Below are 18,739 nucleotides of genomic sequence, written 5' to 3' on the forward strand. Positions count from 1 at the left end.
GTTCCCAAAGTGCTGAAAGCAGCTGAGTGTGTGTGTGTGTGTGTGTGTGTGAGAGAGAGAGAGAGAGAGAGAGAGAGAGAGAGAAGGAAGTGTTTGGGAACCCCATAATACGCCCTCCCGTGTGGCTGGTGGGGATGTGAACGTCTCGCACGAGAAGGACAGCAATTTGAACACGTCACCTAAAGTGTCCTTAGTGTGCTGGAGTGCGGTATTGCTGTGTTGCAGAATGACGTGCTTATGATTTTGTGACAAAGGATCTGGTACAGATTACCAGCTCACACACCAGGGGCATTATTTCTGCCAGACCCCCCCTGTATTTTCATGTTGTCGTCCTGTCTCTGCATTCGAACTCCCGTTCACTGCTGTCGGGAGGGAGCCCAAAGGTGACGGACGCAGAGGCGGCACTCCTCAGGTGGTGACACGTCTGTGAGTCCCCAGAGGCGTCACAGCGCCCACGAGAGGCACGCAACATCATCACTTCCTACCAGTGACGCCCACGCAGGGCCACTGCCTAGGGTGCTTTGGCAACGGTCTCTACACAGCAGTTTGCAACTGGCATTTTGAAGCCAAAGTAAACTTACAAAGCACCCACTTGAGATCTCAGAATTTCCTCCTACAATTACATTAAAACCATGTAACCTGCGGGGTGGAGAAATTTTAATGAACGCCGTTAAGGGTCACGGAGTAGCACTTGGGTGCTGGCATCGGGTGCCTGTCATCAGCGATTACCTACTCGCCAAGCACGGGCCTTCGAACACCAGCCCCGTTTTTTGGAATAAAACTTAGATCCAGACAGAGATGTGAGGCATCACATTCAACCACCGCTTAACTGGATGGAAGACAGACTTCCGACCCAATGCTTCCGGCCCGCACAGATCCCTGACGGTGGACTCGGGCATTCAGCACGTGCTCCGTGCTTGCGTGGTGGACAAGTAAACAGCCCGTGATTGTTACCAAGTGGATTAGGGATCATTTCACAACACCGTGCCACCAACCTGTTGGGCCTGGTCAGAGAGGCCCCGACCCCAGAATCCCTCCTCTCTCGGGCCCCGGGGGCCTCGGACCCGTTCAGCGAAGTGCCGTCTCTGTCCGCGTCGCTGGGCGTGGTCTGGCCCTCGGACACGGAGCTGCCCTCGAAGTCCAGGGCGATCTGGTGCGGCGGCGGTGGGAAGGGGCTCGAGCCCGGCTTCCCCAGCACAGCGGCGCCCCTGGCGTGCGGCTCCGGCAGCAGGTCCTTGGACCAGTCGTCCACCACCTCCTGCAGCCCGTTGACCTGCAGCAGGATGTCGTCCAGGTGGGGGAAGAGGTCCTCTCTCCCCAGGTCCAGCAGGTCTCCCGTGCTGGCGTACAGGTGGGAGCCGGGGACGTTGTCGTAGATGCTGACGCGGCTGGCCCTGTGGCAGGACGCCATGAGCCCGGGCTCCCTCGCCCCGGGGCCCTGCTGCCCGCCGCCCAGGGCGCCGCCGCCGCCGCCGGCCCTCCAGTTCACCCCGTTGCTGCCGTCCGTGGGCGAGAGGCTCTCGATGGACAGCGCCTTCGGGAACGTGCCGGGCTTGTGGTCCTTCGGCACGTGCACGACCAGGTTCTCCTGGGAGTGGAACGCGTGGGTGTGGTTCTGGTCCGCGGCGCCCCGCAGCAGCGCTGTGCCGGCCAGCACGTCCAGGTCCTCCAAGTACATGCCCCCGCGCTTGTGCGCCTCCTGGCACTTGCGCTCCTTGGGGCTGGGCGTGCGCAGGCCGCCGCCACCGCTGTGCTCCGAGGGGCTGCTCTCGCCGCTCCGCAGGCTGCAGCCCGGGCCCCCTGCGGGCCAGGCGGCCAGGGCCGGGTTCTGGAGGTCTCCATTTGGTATCTGGACACGCTGCATGGCCTTGAAGGACTCGGGCTCCTGCTGCAGGACGGGCCCGCTGATCACCAAGCCCCCCGTCCGCCCTGGCCCCTTGGGCCGCCCCTGGGCGCCTTTCCCTCGCAGCGTCTCCACGCGTTTCAGAAAGGACTTGGCCCGGGCCCGGCTGGGTTTCTCATTCTTCTCGTGGAAGGGGTAGCTGGGCATGTCTCGGGGGGACCGCGGGAGGCTGGGGCTGAGCACCGCGGCGTCCAGCATGGCCGGGCCGTCGGAGCAGCACTGGCCGGCGCAGGGGAAGGCCTCCCGGCCGGCGCCCTGGCCGCTGGGCGGGCCGCGGCCGTCGCTGCCCCCGCTGCTCTCGCTGTGGACGGAGCAGAGCTCGGGCTCGCTCAGGTCCGTGAGCACGCTCTCACTGCTGGCGGTGTTGCGCATCCTCACGTCCCCCGGCGAGCCGCCGCGGTCGCCCCCCGGAAGCAGCGTGTGCAGGTCGTCCACCCGAGACCAGCGCCGGCTGGTTCTTTGGAAAGTCCATTTGTTGCTGATGCAGAGGTCTTCCTCGTCCGAGTCGTCGCCCTGGAAGACACCAAGGACAGCGCGCGTTGGCCCGAGATTCGGATGACGTGGGACGATGGGGGGCAGGGGTGTGGCCGGCCCACCCCACTCCCTTCCCTCCGTGTCACAGGCACCCGCGGGGTTCTGGGGGCCCCTCACCGGGCCCTCCCACCGTCGCGCGCTGTCCCGCACGCCCTGCTCCTCCCTGGTGGCTGGAGGGCCCCTTCCCAACCTGCCCAGCCTCCTTCCTTTCGGTTCTCACACAGCTTCTGCGTCGTGCCTTCCTCCCAAGAGGCTTTCCTTGGCTGATCACAAAGAAGGTGTAATTACCGTCTGACTAGACAGTCTAAATCTGAAACATCTGCGGTCTCTCTTTCACACAGAGACTTAATCCTGCCGCGAAAGGCACTCACTTTTCCCCTGAAACCTCCTCCCGGAGCCCCAGGTCCCTATCTCCGGCTTCCCTCTTCCGAGCCTCCAAGCCCCTGCATCTGGAAGCGAGGGCTCCTTCCCTCCGCCCCCCCAGCCTGACCTGGACTGTCTACTCCCCGTGTAAACGGACAGCAGAACCCCCTACGGAATTCCCGCAGCGGAATCGCGGAGATCGCTAGTGCAGGAGGGGCCCGCTGGGCCAGCCTTCTCGTTTCCGGTCAGTTCTGAGTCCAAGGGCCTGCAGACACGGGCCCTACCGGGGCTGCCCCGGTCCCCGCCGCTTTGCTGGTCTACACTCTGCTCCCCACCCATCCCGCCTGTTGGGCTCCGTCTGAATTCGCAGCCCCTGAGGGACGGGAGGCTGGTTCCCTGAGGCCAGAGGTGGCCTCGCTGACCTTTGCAAATCCCTCCAGTTCAGTACAGACCGTGGCCTGAAGCACCTAAACAACACTTTCCTTCCGAGACGAATCATCAGCTCCTTCCTCCTCCTCGCCTGTGCATGTTCCCAGGGCCCAGCTCCAATGCTTCTCAAATCTGTTCCCTCCTTTGCATCCTCACCCCCCACTCCCTGGGTTTCGGCCCTCGGCACCCCTCCCTGGGTCTGCCGCAGTCGAAATCCCCAGTGTCCTCCCCATCGGACTGGCTTCCCACGGTGCAGTCCAGCATGACCACGTGACCTCCCAGCGCAGGAGCCGTCAGCGTCCCGTGGCCTTTCTAACAGCACGTGGTGTGGCACCAGCCCCCCTCACCGGGGCTACATCATTTCGGCTGTTCTTCCCAATTCCCCTCCACTCTGGCCCCCGGAGGGACCACAGCTGCTGCCCCCCAACACCCAGCTCCGTTCGGGGTTTGAGCCTTGAAGGGCAGTACGTGGCCCACTGCGGAGAAAGTCCTTTGCTGACTGCCCGCCCCAGACAATGACCACACAGTCCCCTGCCCTCCTGCGGCATTTGGACTCGACCTGTATTTAGCATCTGCTCTGATGATGACCACACCCGTCACAGACACACGCCCATTCTCGGCCACTGCAGGGAGCTCCGAGACTCACAGGCCGGGTGTCCGCGGCTGCTGCCCTCCCAGAGCCAACCTCAGAGCAACCGCTCAGCACGGTTTTGTTCATTGAATTTATTTTATTTCTTTCCGTCATCTGGTTCTGAGACCCAAGGGCCAGGGGTGCCAGCTAAGAGCTTTTGTGACCGCACCTACGCGGCTGACTCTTTCCGAAGCTTCTACCACTCGTAAAGTTGGACCGACAGCAGGCCCTGCCCACCGGGGTGCCAAGGGGCTGCGACAGGGTGTTCGTTCCACGGTCGCTCGCTGAGGGGTGCTTGCTTAGTGGCTGTTTCCCAGCGTTTGTGCAGCTGCTTGTCTACTGGCTGTCCCACCGGGACTGCCTACCTGTCTGTGTACACGCCCAACGCCCACTCTGCCCCTGCCTCGACTTGGCAATGAATTCTACGTTCAAGGGGAAGCGAAGAGCAGCCCAGCCCAGAACAGTGGGGGATTCCCCATTCTTCATTCATTTCTCGAAAATCTAGATCCATTTGGGTTGGATTAAGTGACCAATTTGGACATTCAAGTATAAGGTGGAAGCAAGTACAAAAGCAACGTGCTGGCAAAGAATTCCGCAGCTCTGGGCTCTCGGTGGGAAATTAGCTTTGCATTAAAAAAAAAAAGGTTGTGAAGGCTTTGGCGAAAGAGTTTAAAAAGTGGGAGTGGGAAAAAGGCAGACTCTAGGATGATGACTCAAAATTATGCTTTCTTTGTAGCATTTTCTGCCTTTTCCACCACCCTTTGCCCTGTGATTGATACGATACACCCCCGACACCTGCGGCCACTGTGTATCCGGCACCGCGGGAGGTGGGAGTTCACGTTCTGGATTTTCACGTCGCATTTCAGGAAACCGGTGAGGGGAAGTTCATATTAGATAGGCATTCTGAAAAAAGCCCTTTTAGCAAATAGGTTTTGAGAAAGCAAGAGAAAGACACGCTTTTAAAGAAATTATACATATTTTAAAATAGAAGCCACAGTATGTAGTGTGGGCTCCCTGGAGTCCGGCCCCCGCTCCGTGACCGATGCTGGGAAAGCCTGTGCTGGTCGGATGAGGACGCCTGCGATTGGCTGAGAACAGAGGCCGGGCGGGGCACCCAGGACTGGGAACGGACGCCCACCCTGTCTGCCAGGCCCTGAGAGCTTAGTGCCCCAGCTCTGGGCAGCAGGAAGGGGTTTGCCCCCCGACACAGGCCCGTGAAAAGGCAACTGGGCCGAGAAGCTTTTGTCAGTATTTAGAGTGCTTGAACCCAAACAAACAAAAACCCAAATCAACAACAGACAAAACCAAAACAAACGGGAAAAAAACTCATTCCCCTTTAGCACTTTCTTCTTCCTCAGAGTATGTCCCTGAGAGTAATACCAGGATTCCGTGTCTTTGTTTCCCTCTGTTGCAGGGTCTTTCTAACTGTGGGTAGTGGAACGCAATGAGAAACGGTTTCTGCCACAGCTGCAGGCACACACAGGAAGTATCCTAAATAAATAATTATTACTAGAGTGATCCTTGTTTAGACGCTGATGTTTTTTATTACAATACAGTTGACAGACCATATCCTATCAGTTCCGAGTGTACAATGTAGTGATTTGGCATTTACACACTTTGCAACCGGGTTGCCAGCAGCTCGGTAGCCACCTGTCACCGCGCACAGTGACGATGATGCTTATCGCTGCCTTCTTTCCCCCCACCACATGTCACCCCCCCGCCGCGGCCTGCTTGCCTTCTCACTGGAAGTTTGCAGTTCTTATTCCGCTCCTGTCTGGCAGCTGTCAGTCTGTTCTCTGCATCTTCGAGTCTGTTTCTGGCTTGTTTGTTTGTTTGTTTTGTTTTTTTAAATTCCATGTCCAAGTGAAATCATATGGTATTTGTCTGTCTTTGTCTGACTTATTTCACTGAGCTGTACCTGACATTTTATCATCTAGTTCAGCCTGTTTCCTTTTTAGAAAAATGTTTGTGACCCATCACATTTATTTAACAACCCGTTCACGGGCTATGATCCACAGTAGGAGAAACACGCTGCACTAGAATTTCACTTGGATACACTCAGGGCCCAGCAGACTGCCAGGCACGCAGCAGAACCCCGCCCATAATGGTGGAGGTGTATTTATTGGCTAAGAGGGGATCGGATTTCATCCATGTAATCATTTTTTTCAGGCTAAAAACAAATACTTTGATTATTTAGAAATGGTGGGAGTCAGATGAGTTTACGAGAAGAAGAAACACCAAACTAACTTTATTCTCCTACCTTAAAGGTGTAGTAGACCATGAGAATATATACTACGGACGTGGCCCGTCTGGACTTTGCCTGGGGGGCTGCCAAAGGCTCTCCTGGCCCGGCTGACTGTGCCGGGCGCTACAGCGAGTCTTGCTAGTAACTGGTCAAGGTGACTCCACCGGAGCGTGAGCAGGAGGAGGCTGCACACAGGAAGGAGAGGTCGCCGGAGGGTGCCCCAGAGTTCTGTCCACTTGAAAAGTAAGTGGAACGAGCCGGAGAACTCGTGGTTTTACAGTGTGAAGAGGGCCCCGGGTGCTTCACCGAGTGGTCTGGAGCAAGGCACCCCTTTTGAGACTCCGTGTTCCCAGCTGTCAAGTGGGAACAGTGCGTCGTAACACACTCGCAGCACGCTATGTCACCAGAGCCAAGTGAGATGAGATGCAGAAATGCCACATGAACCTTAAAGGGCAAGATCAAGGCCATTTTCCCTGTCAGAGACGGGCGATACGGAGATGTCTGAGGTCCTAACAGAGTGGAAGGGTGGCCTGTTAAGCAGATGACCTTTCGTGGAGTAAAATATAAAGACCCCACCTTTAAAAGTCAAGTCGAGGGCGTGCGGGATGGCTCAGACTTGTTTTGACAGCAGTTACTATGCGTAGCTTTGAGCCTTGTAGCAGATTTAAATTTATGTGAGTGAGCCATGCCCTGTGGCCACCAAAGCTGGTCCCCGACTTTAGGATGCACGGATCTCCAGACTCCAGAGACTCAGCCCACTGGGTCACCCATGGCTCACCCATGTCCGGAGCAGTGGGCTCTTGTTCTAAGTGCCACCTTGGAAGGGGCACAGAGGAAGGGGTGCATTTCTAGGGAAGGGCACTCAGAATGGCTGAGCATCGGAGAGCCACAGCTTCCTGTGAAGGGTGATCGAAAGAACTCATAGTTTTGGTTTGGAAATGAGGAACTTGGGAGCGGTGTCACTCACAGTGTGATCGAGGGCCTGCCGGTGCCCAGGCTAACCAGTCTTCGATGGGTACAGACGCTGAGAGTCGGCGTTACAAGGTCTGTCACCCTTTGGCCAGGCCGTGCTCTCCAAGGTCATGATCAGCAGACCAGTGTCACTGAGCAGCATAGAGCCCGTTTCGGGTGTTGCACACAGTAGGTTCACATTACAGCACGTACATTTCAAGGTGAATCGATCTACCATAACTCAAGGGGTACAATGTACAGGATCTGTTGTCTGACAGAAAGACAATGGTTGGAATTGGCTAGTAAGAGAGGCTTCACGATGAATTTTGAAAACACAGCAACACATTTCATTTAGAAGAAAGGTAAAAAGGAGTACCTGGGGCTTTCAAAAATTACTTTCAAGCCTCTTTTGTGATTCCAGCCAACACGTGACTGGTGAGACTGGTTTCTTCATAATGATTAATATTAAAACAAAGAATAAAATACATTTCAGATATACATTCCCTCCTGTGAGCAGTGCTGCCAGTCCAACCTAAACTGGATAATGAACAAGAAACTCAAAGGTCACGAACACTCCCAGTCACGGGGTTTGGCTGAAGTCCGAGTACAGGCATTTAACGTGGGCAATTGCTCTCTCAAAAGAAACTTTTTATTTCATTGTAAGGGCTGAGCAACCACAGAGTTAGAAGTACTATCAGAATTCTTCATATTGATTGCCCTATGCACACTTTCAATAAAAATCTGAATTCTGTAATTCTTTTGTATTTCCCCTTCTATTTGTTTTGATTGTATTTACTGGAATGCAATTTCGCGTCTGTTGAGTCAGAGAAGACACTTAGGCTTCTATTTTCCATAACTTTCTTTTTAAAAATTTTTCTCTTTCTCCCTCATCTGTATTGGACTTTATAAAAGTGTCTTGGTTAGGAGCATACTGGAAACGCACAACAAAACACCACGAAACAGAGGCAGCACTCCCCACCGGCGGTCTGGGAAACCTTGTGCTAGTCCGAGCAGGAGGAAGGAGACTTTCTGTCAAGGGTGGGGCAGTCAATATTTTGGGTGCGGCTACTTGGCTGTGCTGTCGTAGCTGGCACCACGCGGGCGACTTCACTGCCACGCAACGGTCTGCACAAAGACGGGAGCCATGGCGGGCTGGCCTCGGGCCAGAGGAGGAGCAGAAGGGAAATCTGTGTGCTGCGCTTCCCTAGATAAAAGAGCTGGGATCGGAAGGGCAAGCTGGCACCGAACCAGCTTTCCGAGTACTCTGCGGAAGACCCAGGGTCATCAGAATGAGATAAACGGCCTCGCCGCGCCGCGAACGCATCCTGTGTAGATGCTTCAAGCACGGGCTGCGCCGCCCTGTCAGGGGCGCCCTGCGAAGTCACCCTGCAGCGGGTGGGAGGCTCGGGATGATGACGGAAGGGGGTGCAGCTCAGGGAGCCCGTGGTCCCAGGAGGCCCACACGCAGTGTCCTTCCGCCGCAGACCGTAACTCTCCAGCCACACGAATGCGGGAGTACGAGCAACTTTCCTCTCTTGCCTCTGCTGGGAGGCGGCCGGGAGGTCCCGGGGGTGCAACGCAGTGCAGTGCGGGAGACGCCAGGAATCTTGACAACCGCGGCTCCTTGGTGATGGTGACGCCGACAGTGCCGGCCAGGAGGAAAGGCGGCGAGGTGCCTGTCAGCCGCGGTTCTGTGTGCTGTCCACCGTGGTCGTGAGGTCAGAGAGCTTTACGGAAACTGTAATCTAGCTAGAAGCTTCTTCAGAAGCCACTCTTCCTCTGGCGGGAAATCTTGGGGAAGAGTCCTGGGCGCGTGTGCGCCCTGTCCCGGCCTCTCTTCACAGGCGGCCCCTTGGCGCCCCCAGTCTCGGGCTTGACCTTGGGCCAGACGTCATGCTGCGGACACACGAACCGTAACTGCATTAGGGTCAATGCTGTCACACAGCACGCGGAGATTTTGCGGGCGATCGTGAAGAAGAAACACTTCTCGGAGAACCGGTGGCATTGGCGTGGGCCTTGCTTTTCCCTTAGGTGAAGCTTGGATGTGTATGGTTTTATAGAAAATGAGAGCATTCTTAGCTGAAACGATGTATTCCTCAGAGATGACGGCCAACCAGACACGGCGAAGGGGAGGTTTAGAAAGAATGTTTTTCAAGGGGCACGTGGCCACACCTTCCCACTGGAAAGGAGCCCGCACGGCCCACAGCTGCTAGCGGCGCCCACCCACAGTCCCTGGGGCATTTAGACGTCCGTTCTCCTGCATTCGAGCGAGTGGCGCTGACCGGCTGGTCCCCTGCGGTGTCCCGAGGCCCCGCCCAGGCCTCTGGGTGGGCTGGACAGGTGGTTCAGCGAGGTTTTCGGCCCAACTTGAGGCCATGTGTCTCCCCCGAACTCTTCTGGAGGCGAGAAGAAAACCCTGAATCTTTGAGAGACCACCGCTCCCTTTTGCAAGGAGAAACTCTCGTGTGCGGGCAGCCATGATTCCCTTTTCCCCATGCTTCCCAAGTGGCACTGAACGCAGGTGAACACGAGTGAGGTGTCACCCTCCTTGTCTAGACTGCTTCCGGTGCCTGGGTGGACCCAGCGAACTCCTCAGACACAGCCGCACGAGGGAAAATGCCCGTCGAGCAGTAAGATTCGAGACCCGTTCCCTGTGCGACACCCAGAGTCAAACGTCCCTGAAGACATCACATCACGCGTGGACTTGAGTACAGACGGCGAGAAATGGCCCTCCTCTAAAACCCGCCGTACTTTGCCGAGGAAACGCGCCCAGGTCCCCGGCCAGGGCCACTCGGCGGCCAGGGGGGCTGCAGCAGGCTTCTGAACGTCTGGGCCCGGCCAGCAGGGGGTCAGGGCCTGCCTCGGCTACCGGTGTGTGGCTGTGGGCAAGTCGCTACCTTCTTGCCCTTTAGTTTCCGCACCTGTCACGTGGGGTCGGGGCGGGGGCCGCGCCCGGCCCGCAGCAGGTGTGTGTGTGTGAGTGAGTGTTCCCGCCCCACAGAAACCGCCGGGCGAGCATGCAGGGCCCCTCCGTACCCCAGTGGCCCCAAGGGGAGAAGGAGAACAGGGCCCCAGACAGGCCGCACGGGGGGCCGTGCCGCAGGAGCACGCACGTCTGGGCCTGCGCAGGTTACAGAGGAGCATGTATTTTCACTTTTTGGGTTGTTCGACGTGGGGCTGTGGCTGGGGGAAGCACTGCTTGCTGTTCCTCCGAAGAAACAGACTGCAAAGTGGGTTGAAGCTTCACGTGGTATTCAGTTCTGGAGCGTCACTTTCTACTTTTGGACATCTGGCCTATTCCTAGCCTGTATTTATTTTTCGTATTTTTTATTTTTTTTGCAGGAAAAGGAAGGACTCGCCTAGGACGTGTGTAAGGGGTCACCGCGCAGGAGCTGAGGCCGCCACAGCCGCCGCGGCTGGTCACCCCTGAGCACACGAGCGGGTGAAGGCCACACGTTGGAATTCTTCGTCTGACACTTCCGGCTCTGACTCCCCCGTGTACGATGTTCCACTCGAGTGCGTGCATGCGTGGGTGAGGCCTACCGCCGAGCAGGGGCTGGAGGGAGGGGGCCACCCCGCCCAGCAAGAGGCGTCAACTACACAAGTCAGGGCGCCGAGGGACCGATGTACAGAGGGGCTTTTGTGAAGGTGCCTCAGTGGGCTAGCAAAGGTCACTCAAGGCCGCCTCCAGGCCGGGTTTGGAAAGGCTGGGGAGGGCTGGGAGGATCATCCCCCGCTTGGCTGTAAACAAATCACGTCATCCGTTCGGGGCATTTCTTTCGTCACACACCGGAGCAGCCAGAGGTCCGTGTGGGCGCCGCAGGGGCCGGCCGCAGGGCAGACCCTCCGGCGCGGCTGCGTTCCCTTAATGGGAACCACATGTCACAGGCAGATCGAGGGCCGACCCCCCCCTCGGGTGGTGTGAGCCGCTCAAGGGCTCGGTTCAACCCCACGTCTGTGCGGCGGGGTCTTCGGCCTGGACAAACTGCTCGTGTTTTCGTGTCTCTCTGCATATTGTTTTTCGCCACTTTACCTCATTAGCTTAAATCTTTGGGGTTTCTAGCTCAAACCCCAAATTGTTTTCAAGGTGGGGTCCACCAAAATTCATTTGCTCCTTCTTTTTCTCTTTTTTCCCTTTCCTCTTCTGGGTGCTATTTTAGAGCAGACATTCAGGCTGAAGCTATTTGTAAGGATCAGGTTACTCGGGAGTGACTTACAAGCCATGCGGTTTCATGACTTCTCTGTGAAGGTCGGGATAAAGAACACTTTCTTTGGACTCGAAGATGTTTTCTCTGCTTCTTCAAAATACACTGAGGCTTGGCTTGTTGCGCGTTGGAGGCAAAAAATGAGAAAAAAAGTGGAGAATGGTCTGAACTCTGAATTTCCTAAAAGGATGGATTCAGTGAGAAAGAGAGAGCGCTTTCGGCAGGAGTCTTGGGGCGGGTGGAGACCCGCCCGAGGCTGAGACCCGGCTCCCGCCACGGGTTCGAAAAAGATCGTGAGCGAGTGACTTAACCTGTGTGCGTTTTACTTTCTTTCTCTAGGACACGGAGAATCCCCAGGCAGTGAATTACACGGGACCGTGGACGGCGAACCTGCCCGGGAACTGACGGCTCTGGAAGTGTCCCTGAGTGGAAATGCTGCTGGAAAGGACGAAGCAGAGGGCCCTCCGGCACGGACCCAGGCTGTTCCCCGAGTTCCCCTCCTCCGCTAACATCTGTGGGGTACTCGACCCGACGGTGGCATGCAGCATTTGCCACTCGACACGCTTCTGAAAGGTTGCCATAAAGAATTAAGACATTTTACATCTTCATGCGAAGCCTCTGATAAACACTAAAGCAAAAGGAGATGGTCAAACAGACCTCGGCCTGGGCTTATAATGGACCCAGTTAGCCGTTGACGGTTAGGATAGGTGGGATGTTTGGAGACCAGGCACAGGAGGCCACGCTCCTCGTCCCTTCGCTCAGGTGAGAGTTGCGTCCGTGGATGCGCGCCCCACCTGCTGGGGCGGCCAGGGCTGTTAGGGCGTGCACACCTACCTTTTTCCTTTGGAAGTTCACATCAAGTTTCATGGAGGCACACTTGTTCAACGTGTTTAGCCGCCTAAAAAGAAAGGAAAATGCGATGATTGCTACCACTGATGACCCTCCATTTTCTCTGTATTTTGCTAATGTCCTCTCATTGCCCGTGAAGCCGGAAGTGCAGAGCCTTCCTCTGGGCACCGGCTCGGGCTGCACTCACGGGGGCGGGGGTTGCTGCAGGGGAGTCCCTGCTCCTTCTGCGACCTCCACGCCCAGAGGACGCGGCCCCTCCCCGATCTCAACCCCGCCCTTTGCCTGCTCCTCCTCCCACCTCTCTGGAGCCCGACTCCATCACCGACTCCATCACCGAGCCACACCCTCCCTGGCTGTCTGCTGTCCGAGAGTCCCACATTTGCACCAGTCCATCACCTGCCTTCTCTCTTGCTCTTGGCTGCGGGGTGCAAACAGAGAAAGAACTCGTGTGACAGCGCCAAGCTCTACATGCTGTGGTCCCTCAAAGTCACCCTGGAGCCCTGACCCTCAGGGTGACCTGATTTGCAGGCAGAAGTGACTGCAGTCAGGTGAGGTCACAGGGTGAACCCTGACCCACCAGAACTGTCCTTACGGGAACGGACAGGGGAGAGCCTGGCCTCTCTCAATGCCCCGTGTGAGCGCACAGTGGGAAGTCGAGGTGCCTTGACGAGCCGATGCCAAGCCCTGCCGACCCCCAGCCTTGGGTTTTCCAGCCCCCACGACGCTGAGAAAATGAATGTCTGCTGTTGATGACACCCAGTCTGTGGCCTTTTGTTTGGGCAGCCCTAGCTGACTAATTCATGCACTTTGATTTTTGTCCTCAGCTGGGTTCCCAAAATTGCTGTCTGCATTCCCTTTATTTTTCCCTCCCGTTGGCACCAACCTCAGACCATGGAAAGATGCCAGTTTCTCAACAGATGACTTAGCCACCGCCCCGGTGAGAAAACTATGGCTTCAGGTAAGCTGTTTGACACAACCTCGTCTACTAATCCTTACCTCCATCATAAAAAAAGATGTTCCTATTCTTTTCCCGAGCCGACCCTTTAACCTGGTGTCAGAGTCAACAGCCGGCACCGCCTGTGGTGCTCCGGCACATCCCGTGTTCCCTCTCACCCCGGCCAACGCTCCTCCCCTCGGCGCTCCTCGTTAAGCTCATCCCTGTCCCGAGCAATGGACTAACCAATTAGTTAGCCACCGAAATAAGCAAAAGCAAAGGAACTATTGATTTTCCCTGAATCCTACCTTGCCTTTCATTCCGCCAAGCAACTCTACGAACTGCCCTTCCTTACAGTCCTCAGTTGGCTGAGAATGGGCTCAGTGTTCGTTCAACCCACAGTGATCTCATTTCATGCAATTCTCTTTGCAAATACCTATATAACTTTGTTTTATTGGGTTGCTTTCTGAAAATCGTAGTCATTGCATGCCTGTGGTTTAAAGAGTCAAACACGGCCCTTCATGTCATCTGCCGTGTGTGCCACTCTTTGGGGGCAGCTCTTTCAACGGTTCCTTTTGGTGTTTGCCCCTAACAACACGTGTGCACTGTTACCTCTTGATTTTTCGGTTGAAGTCATTATCTGTTCACTCTGTTCTATGAAACACGAGGCTCTACTTTTTTTTTACCAGCTGTTTCCCCCTCACTTCCCACACATCACACCCTTTACCTCTTATAACTATAGTTACATCACGACTTCATAATTTTTGGGTAAATCTATGTTCAGGGTTTATTATGGCCATATAAATGCTTTTCATGCATTTATCACCGTACTCTGGTTACTTTTTCTTTCACTCTCAAATTTCATTATCCCAGGAGGTAATAAACATGTGCTTATTGTTTCCATAGTGTTTGATGTACTTATCCCTGAATTCAAACTCAAATTTCCCCAATTATCTAACTCTCTAAGCGTGTTAAAACATATCAGATGGTCTATTAATTTGGTTTCCTTGGAGACGTCTCTCGTACAGCCTTCTGACCTGCTCTAGCTGGGATTTGCAGGTTTTGCTTTGGTTTTAACATGGGCTGATCGGATCTCCCAGAACCCCACTTATCACATGGCCGAGACTCTTCTTCAGCACATTTCCCAAGACTCCGGAGCTGAGTCACCAGAGAGGCCCGGTGACTTCAGTATTCGGAATGGAGGGGGACTGCTGCTCAAGCCCTTGGTTTTGAAAGAGTACCCCCTTCAGCTACAGCTGATGCTCCGTGGTCTACAGAACTTCCATTTCAGCCTCTCCGGGAATAAACACCCAGCCTTGTGCTGGAGGTGGGGGAGGCGTCACCGGACTGTAGATCGGGGAAATAAATCTACTTTAAATACAATCTTAAACAGCCCTCTTCCTGTTAGCCAGCCTTCAACCTCACTTCCCATTTTTGAGCTTTTTCAGGTTCTAGAGTGCAAACGGGTCCATTTTATGACTTCCTCCACCGGCCGCTTAGATTTTATTTCTTGGGCTTGCTAGTTCTCCATTCCAGGTTTCTGGTTTTCTGCTTTGAAACTCGGTGGCTGCAACCTCTCTGTAAGGCCACCTGCTTCTGTAAAGGCACGTCTCTGTACCTCAGTGGGGATTTGGAAGCCAGCTAATTCAGGCATCCTAGCTCCCATCTTGGACAAATGATTTTTTTTTTTTTTTGGTGTTCTGGTTATGCATGGATCTTAAGTTTTCTACTCAATATGCCTTGACAATGGCAGCTACCCTCAAAGGAGGTGAGACTGCGTCTTCACATCAGAAAATACTCCTCTCCCACCAAGTCCTCCCCCCGCCCTTCCCCCCGCATGCCCTCCCAGCAGCCCCGGGGACATCCGGTCTCTGATTTCTGTCCTCCGTGGACTGGTCACCATATAAGTGAGATTGTATACTATGCTCTCTTAGTTTCTGGCTTTTTAATTTTTTTTTCACTCAATGCAATGTTTTCGAGGTTGATCCACGTTGTTGAGTACAGCAGTAATCCTCCTTTTTAATTGCCGAGTAGTGTCCCGCCATACGAAGAGAGACCACCGGCTTACCTGTCCTTTTGCTGACGGACGTTTTGGGCTGTCTCCAGGTTTAACCAATAATTGTTTAGTCACCAAATTCCAAAGCTTCTTTTCGGCAAAGGAAGATCTGTAGCAGTGGACACTGATTACTCCTCACCGCTCCTTAACCTCTTCTCATCTGTGGCGTTCGGGACGGTAACACCTCTCATCTCTCCGGACACCGTCTCCGTCCTGTCTCCAGGCGGCACTGGCCCCTAACTTGGTTATTTTTTAGAATCCATGGGTACGCTGAAAAGTCTTACGTCATCTTTGAATAAATTAGACTCTAATGGTGCCCCGACCCCCCGAGCTCTGGGGTTACACTGCTGGTTGCTTGCTAGTCTCACCCATGTGTGGGTCATGATGGCCCCTCAAACTTGGCCATCAAAACTGAACTCATTCTCTCGAAAGCCTGTTTCTCCTAGTTAATGTCTTGTCTTGATAGCAAGTATCACCAAGGAGGCCACCCACATGGAAAACCAGAATCATCTTAAGGCCCTTCCTTAAGAGCTACTGAGGTCCTGTCTATCATGCCTCCATGGTATTTTTGAAGTCTGGCTTCTTCTTTGGTCCTACATCAGCCCCTTGTCTCCCACCTGGAGTCAGGCGACAGCCTCCTCGTCGGTTCCCCCACCACTTGCAATGCTCCCCATTAAAACCTGTCCTATTTCTCCACTCCTTAGCATGCCACTCATTTGCTTAAAAATATCGGCTGACGCCCCCCGTTTTCAGCCTTCACCAATTTGCCCACAGACTGCACATTCATTGGTGTCAAAAAGAACAAGCAACTGCATGAGAAGAAGGCCGTTTCATCTGAAGCCGTCTTCGGCACGCCCTTGGCCTTTGCTCCTGTAGCTGGTAGTCCACATTTTGGCTAGTCCCCGCGTGCCCGCACCACCGCCCAAGAGCCAGCTGTGGTGTGGAAGTAGACTGCACACGTGTTCTCGCTGGGAAGCTCTGCCAGGGGTTTGTTTAGTGAAGGACTGCCTAGTGCTTACAAATGTACACGTGTAACACACTTGTTCTTCCGAGTTTCAGCAAGGACGCTACGCCACTGAAACTTCAAAAGGGTACGGCTTGGTAACGTCCTCCACCATTAAACTCACCCTTTGCCCCGACTGAGAAATTCTACTCTTAGTTATTTGCGCAAGATAAAATAGATCGTGCATCCTAAGACTCACGCTTGAATTTCACAGCAGTGTTACTCATGAAACAGACACAAGGGGAAATCACCCAAATGCCCATCAACTGGCAAACGGATATGAAAGTGGTGGTATGACCATGCCATGAAATACTCGGTAGTATGAAGTTACTCCAACTGCTGATCTGGCAGCAACGTGGATGAGTCTCAAAGGCAGCCGGACGCAGAGAGCAGGCACGCAGGCCACGCCTGTGTTTACACAGCACTTTGGGAGAGGCAGGACAGCGGGGAGGAGACAGAGCAGTGGGCACTGCAAGGCAACCGCAGAGGACTTTCCGAAGTAGGGGAAATGTTCTGTACCATGATCCTGATCATAGTTACCTAACTGTGCATTCGATAAAGCTCATCCACTTGTGCACTTGAAGTGGATGATTTCATCTGAAGGTGAATTATACTTCAATAAAGCCGAAGAAATAATAAAGCAAGTGGGCGATGTGAGTGGGAAGGAGGGTGTCAAGATCTCCAAAACTCTGCTTCTCCATGAGAGCAGCAGGGATACTGGCAGATATTGTCAAAATAAGCTTTAAAAAAACTCCCCATTTTATTTTTCAATATTATTTTGTGTTAGTGCCGAGAGTACACGCTCAGTGGTTAGGCAGTCATATGCTCTATAAAGTTTTCTCCCCAACATTCCAGGCACCCACCTGGCACCGTCCACAGTGACTGCACCACCGACCGTGTTCCCTGTGCTGTTCCCTCGACACCCCCACGACGGTCTGTAACCCCCAGCTTATTGTTCTCAGTCCCTTCACCTCGCTCAGCCAATCCCCCAACCTCCGTCTCCTTGGGCAACCACCAGCCCATTCCCTGTGGCTATGAGTCCGTTTCCATTTTGTTTGTGTATCTTGTTCTACAGATGTCATACTCTTGGCGGGGGTGCAGACGGGTGCAGCCGCTTTGGAAAACAGCAGGGAGGGTTCTCAGAAAAGTAACAGTGGATCTGCTTTATGACCCGGGGACTCCGCTTCTGGGAATATATCCGAAGAAACCAAAAACACTAGTTCAAAAGAATAAACATACTCCTATGTTCATTGCAGCGCTATGGAAGCAACCAAAGTGCCCACTGACAGGTGAGCGGATAAAAAAGCTGTGGCACATACAGACCGTACAACAGAAGAATATTACTCAGCCTTAACAATGAGTGAAATCCTACCATTTGTGACAGCACGGACGGATCCAAGGGTGTTATGCTGAGTGAGATAAGTCAGTCAGTGAAAGGCAAAGTACGAAAATAAGCTTTTTAGGAGCTCTGAAAATCAATGAAGGCTTGTAACAATCCAAGTACTATTGGAAAGCAGTTGAACCTACGTAAGAACAGTGTGCTTTGTGGCATCCGAACATGCCCTGTTCCCATGTTCCTTTTCCCAGAGCTGCAGGAGTTTTGAAAAACAGCAGAATCTCACAGGGAGCAGCGGTGCGACTCTGCGCCCAGCAGCCCCCCGGGGGGGGCGCAGAAGGGGTGTGACCCCCCCAAAGCTCCGATGCTGCAGCGCCGTCACTATCTGAGCCATCGGCAATCCCCTGAGTGCCCCTGTTCACGGGGCTTGTCCTTGTTTAGCCCGATTCTGAGCTCATCACCGAGAACAGCCTCTTCCTGGGGGGTTTGCCAAAACCAATCAGTGGCAATCACTCCACATCGCAGCTGCCTAAAGCGGTGGTGACGGCTGGTTGCGCTGAACGCGGCGTGAGCCACGGGAGGAAGAGGAACAGGTGCGGGAATGGGAGGTCCCCAGGGGACTTAGGTCCTGACATGTCCTGAGACATCTAGAAGGCCAAGCGCATATGCAGGACTGTGTGCAGGTTCGGGAAAGGCTTGGGAAAGTCCTAATTTATCACCTCTGTCTGACCCTGGTGATCTGCACAAGCAGGACGCAAAGGCTCGGGCAGAACAACCAGCGTCCTGCTGGAGCGCGAAACCACAGTCCGATAGGCGCAGAGCCCCTTGAGAAAGGCTGGGCAGCGCACGGCTTCAAGCCGTGCAGAAACCTCTGTCCGGCCACTGGCTGCCCCCGGGCTAACCAAGCAGAGACAGCGGATGACTCGGACTGCAGAGAACTAGTTGTGACAAGTCACTGGACACACAGCAACAACACGAAGCCTTGGGGAGGGGGAATCTGGTTGGAGAGTCGGCACACTGTGATGTTTAAAGTGTCCAGTTTAAAAAAAACATGTTATAAAACAACAAACAGATTCTAAAGTTTGCACAGAGAGGCAGAAAGCCCAGAATGGCCAACATCATCCCAAGCAGAACGAAGGTGGAGAGGAGTTACGCCACCCAACCTCGAGACTTACTTTACAGCTACAGCGATGGAGACGGTGTCCTAGTGACGGAAGATCAGGTAGATAGATCAACGGAACGAAGCAGAGAGCCCGGAAGTAGACCCAGACAACTACAGCCCGCTGATCTGTGACAAAGG

The 18,739-nt window shown here is 54.4% G+C and overlaps 1 protein-coding gene across 4 annotated transcripts in view; it reads right to left on the reverse strand.

The window, feature by feature from the left end:
* The window catches only part of STARD13 (StAR related lipid transfer domain containing 13), a 190,654-nt gene that overhangs the window by 19,508 nt on the left and 152,407 nt on the right, over positions 1 to 18,739 (reverse strand). For all 4 annotated transcript variants that reach the window (XM_045838937.1, XM_045838938.1, XM_045838936.1 and 1 more), the window contains exons 4-5: positions 12,096 to 12,159; positions 996 to 2,416 (exon numbers count right to left, since the gene is read on the reverse strand). In XM_045838937.1, the coding sequence (XP_045694893.1) occupies positions 996 to 2,416; positions 12,096 to 12,159 (1,485 nt within the window). The remainder of the gene's footprint in view (positions 1 to 995; positions 2,417 to 12,095; positions 12,160 to 18,739) is intronic.

This window comes from Phyllostomus hastatus, unplaced genomic scaffold (assembly GCF_019186645.2).
Source record: "Phyllostomus hastatus isolate PE091 unplaced genomic scaffold, TTU_PhHast_1.1 phas_contig_29, whole genome shotgun sequence".
Taxonomy (NCBI): domain Eukaryota; kingdom Metazoa; phylum Chordata; class Mammalia; order Chiroptera; family Phyllostomidae; genus Phyllostomus; species Phyllostomus hastatus.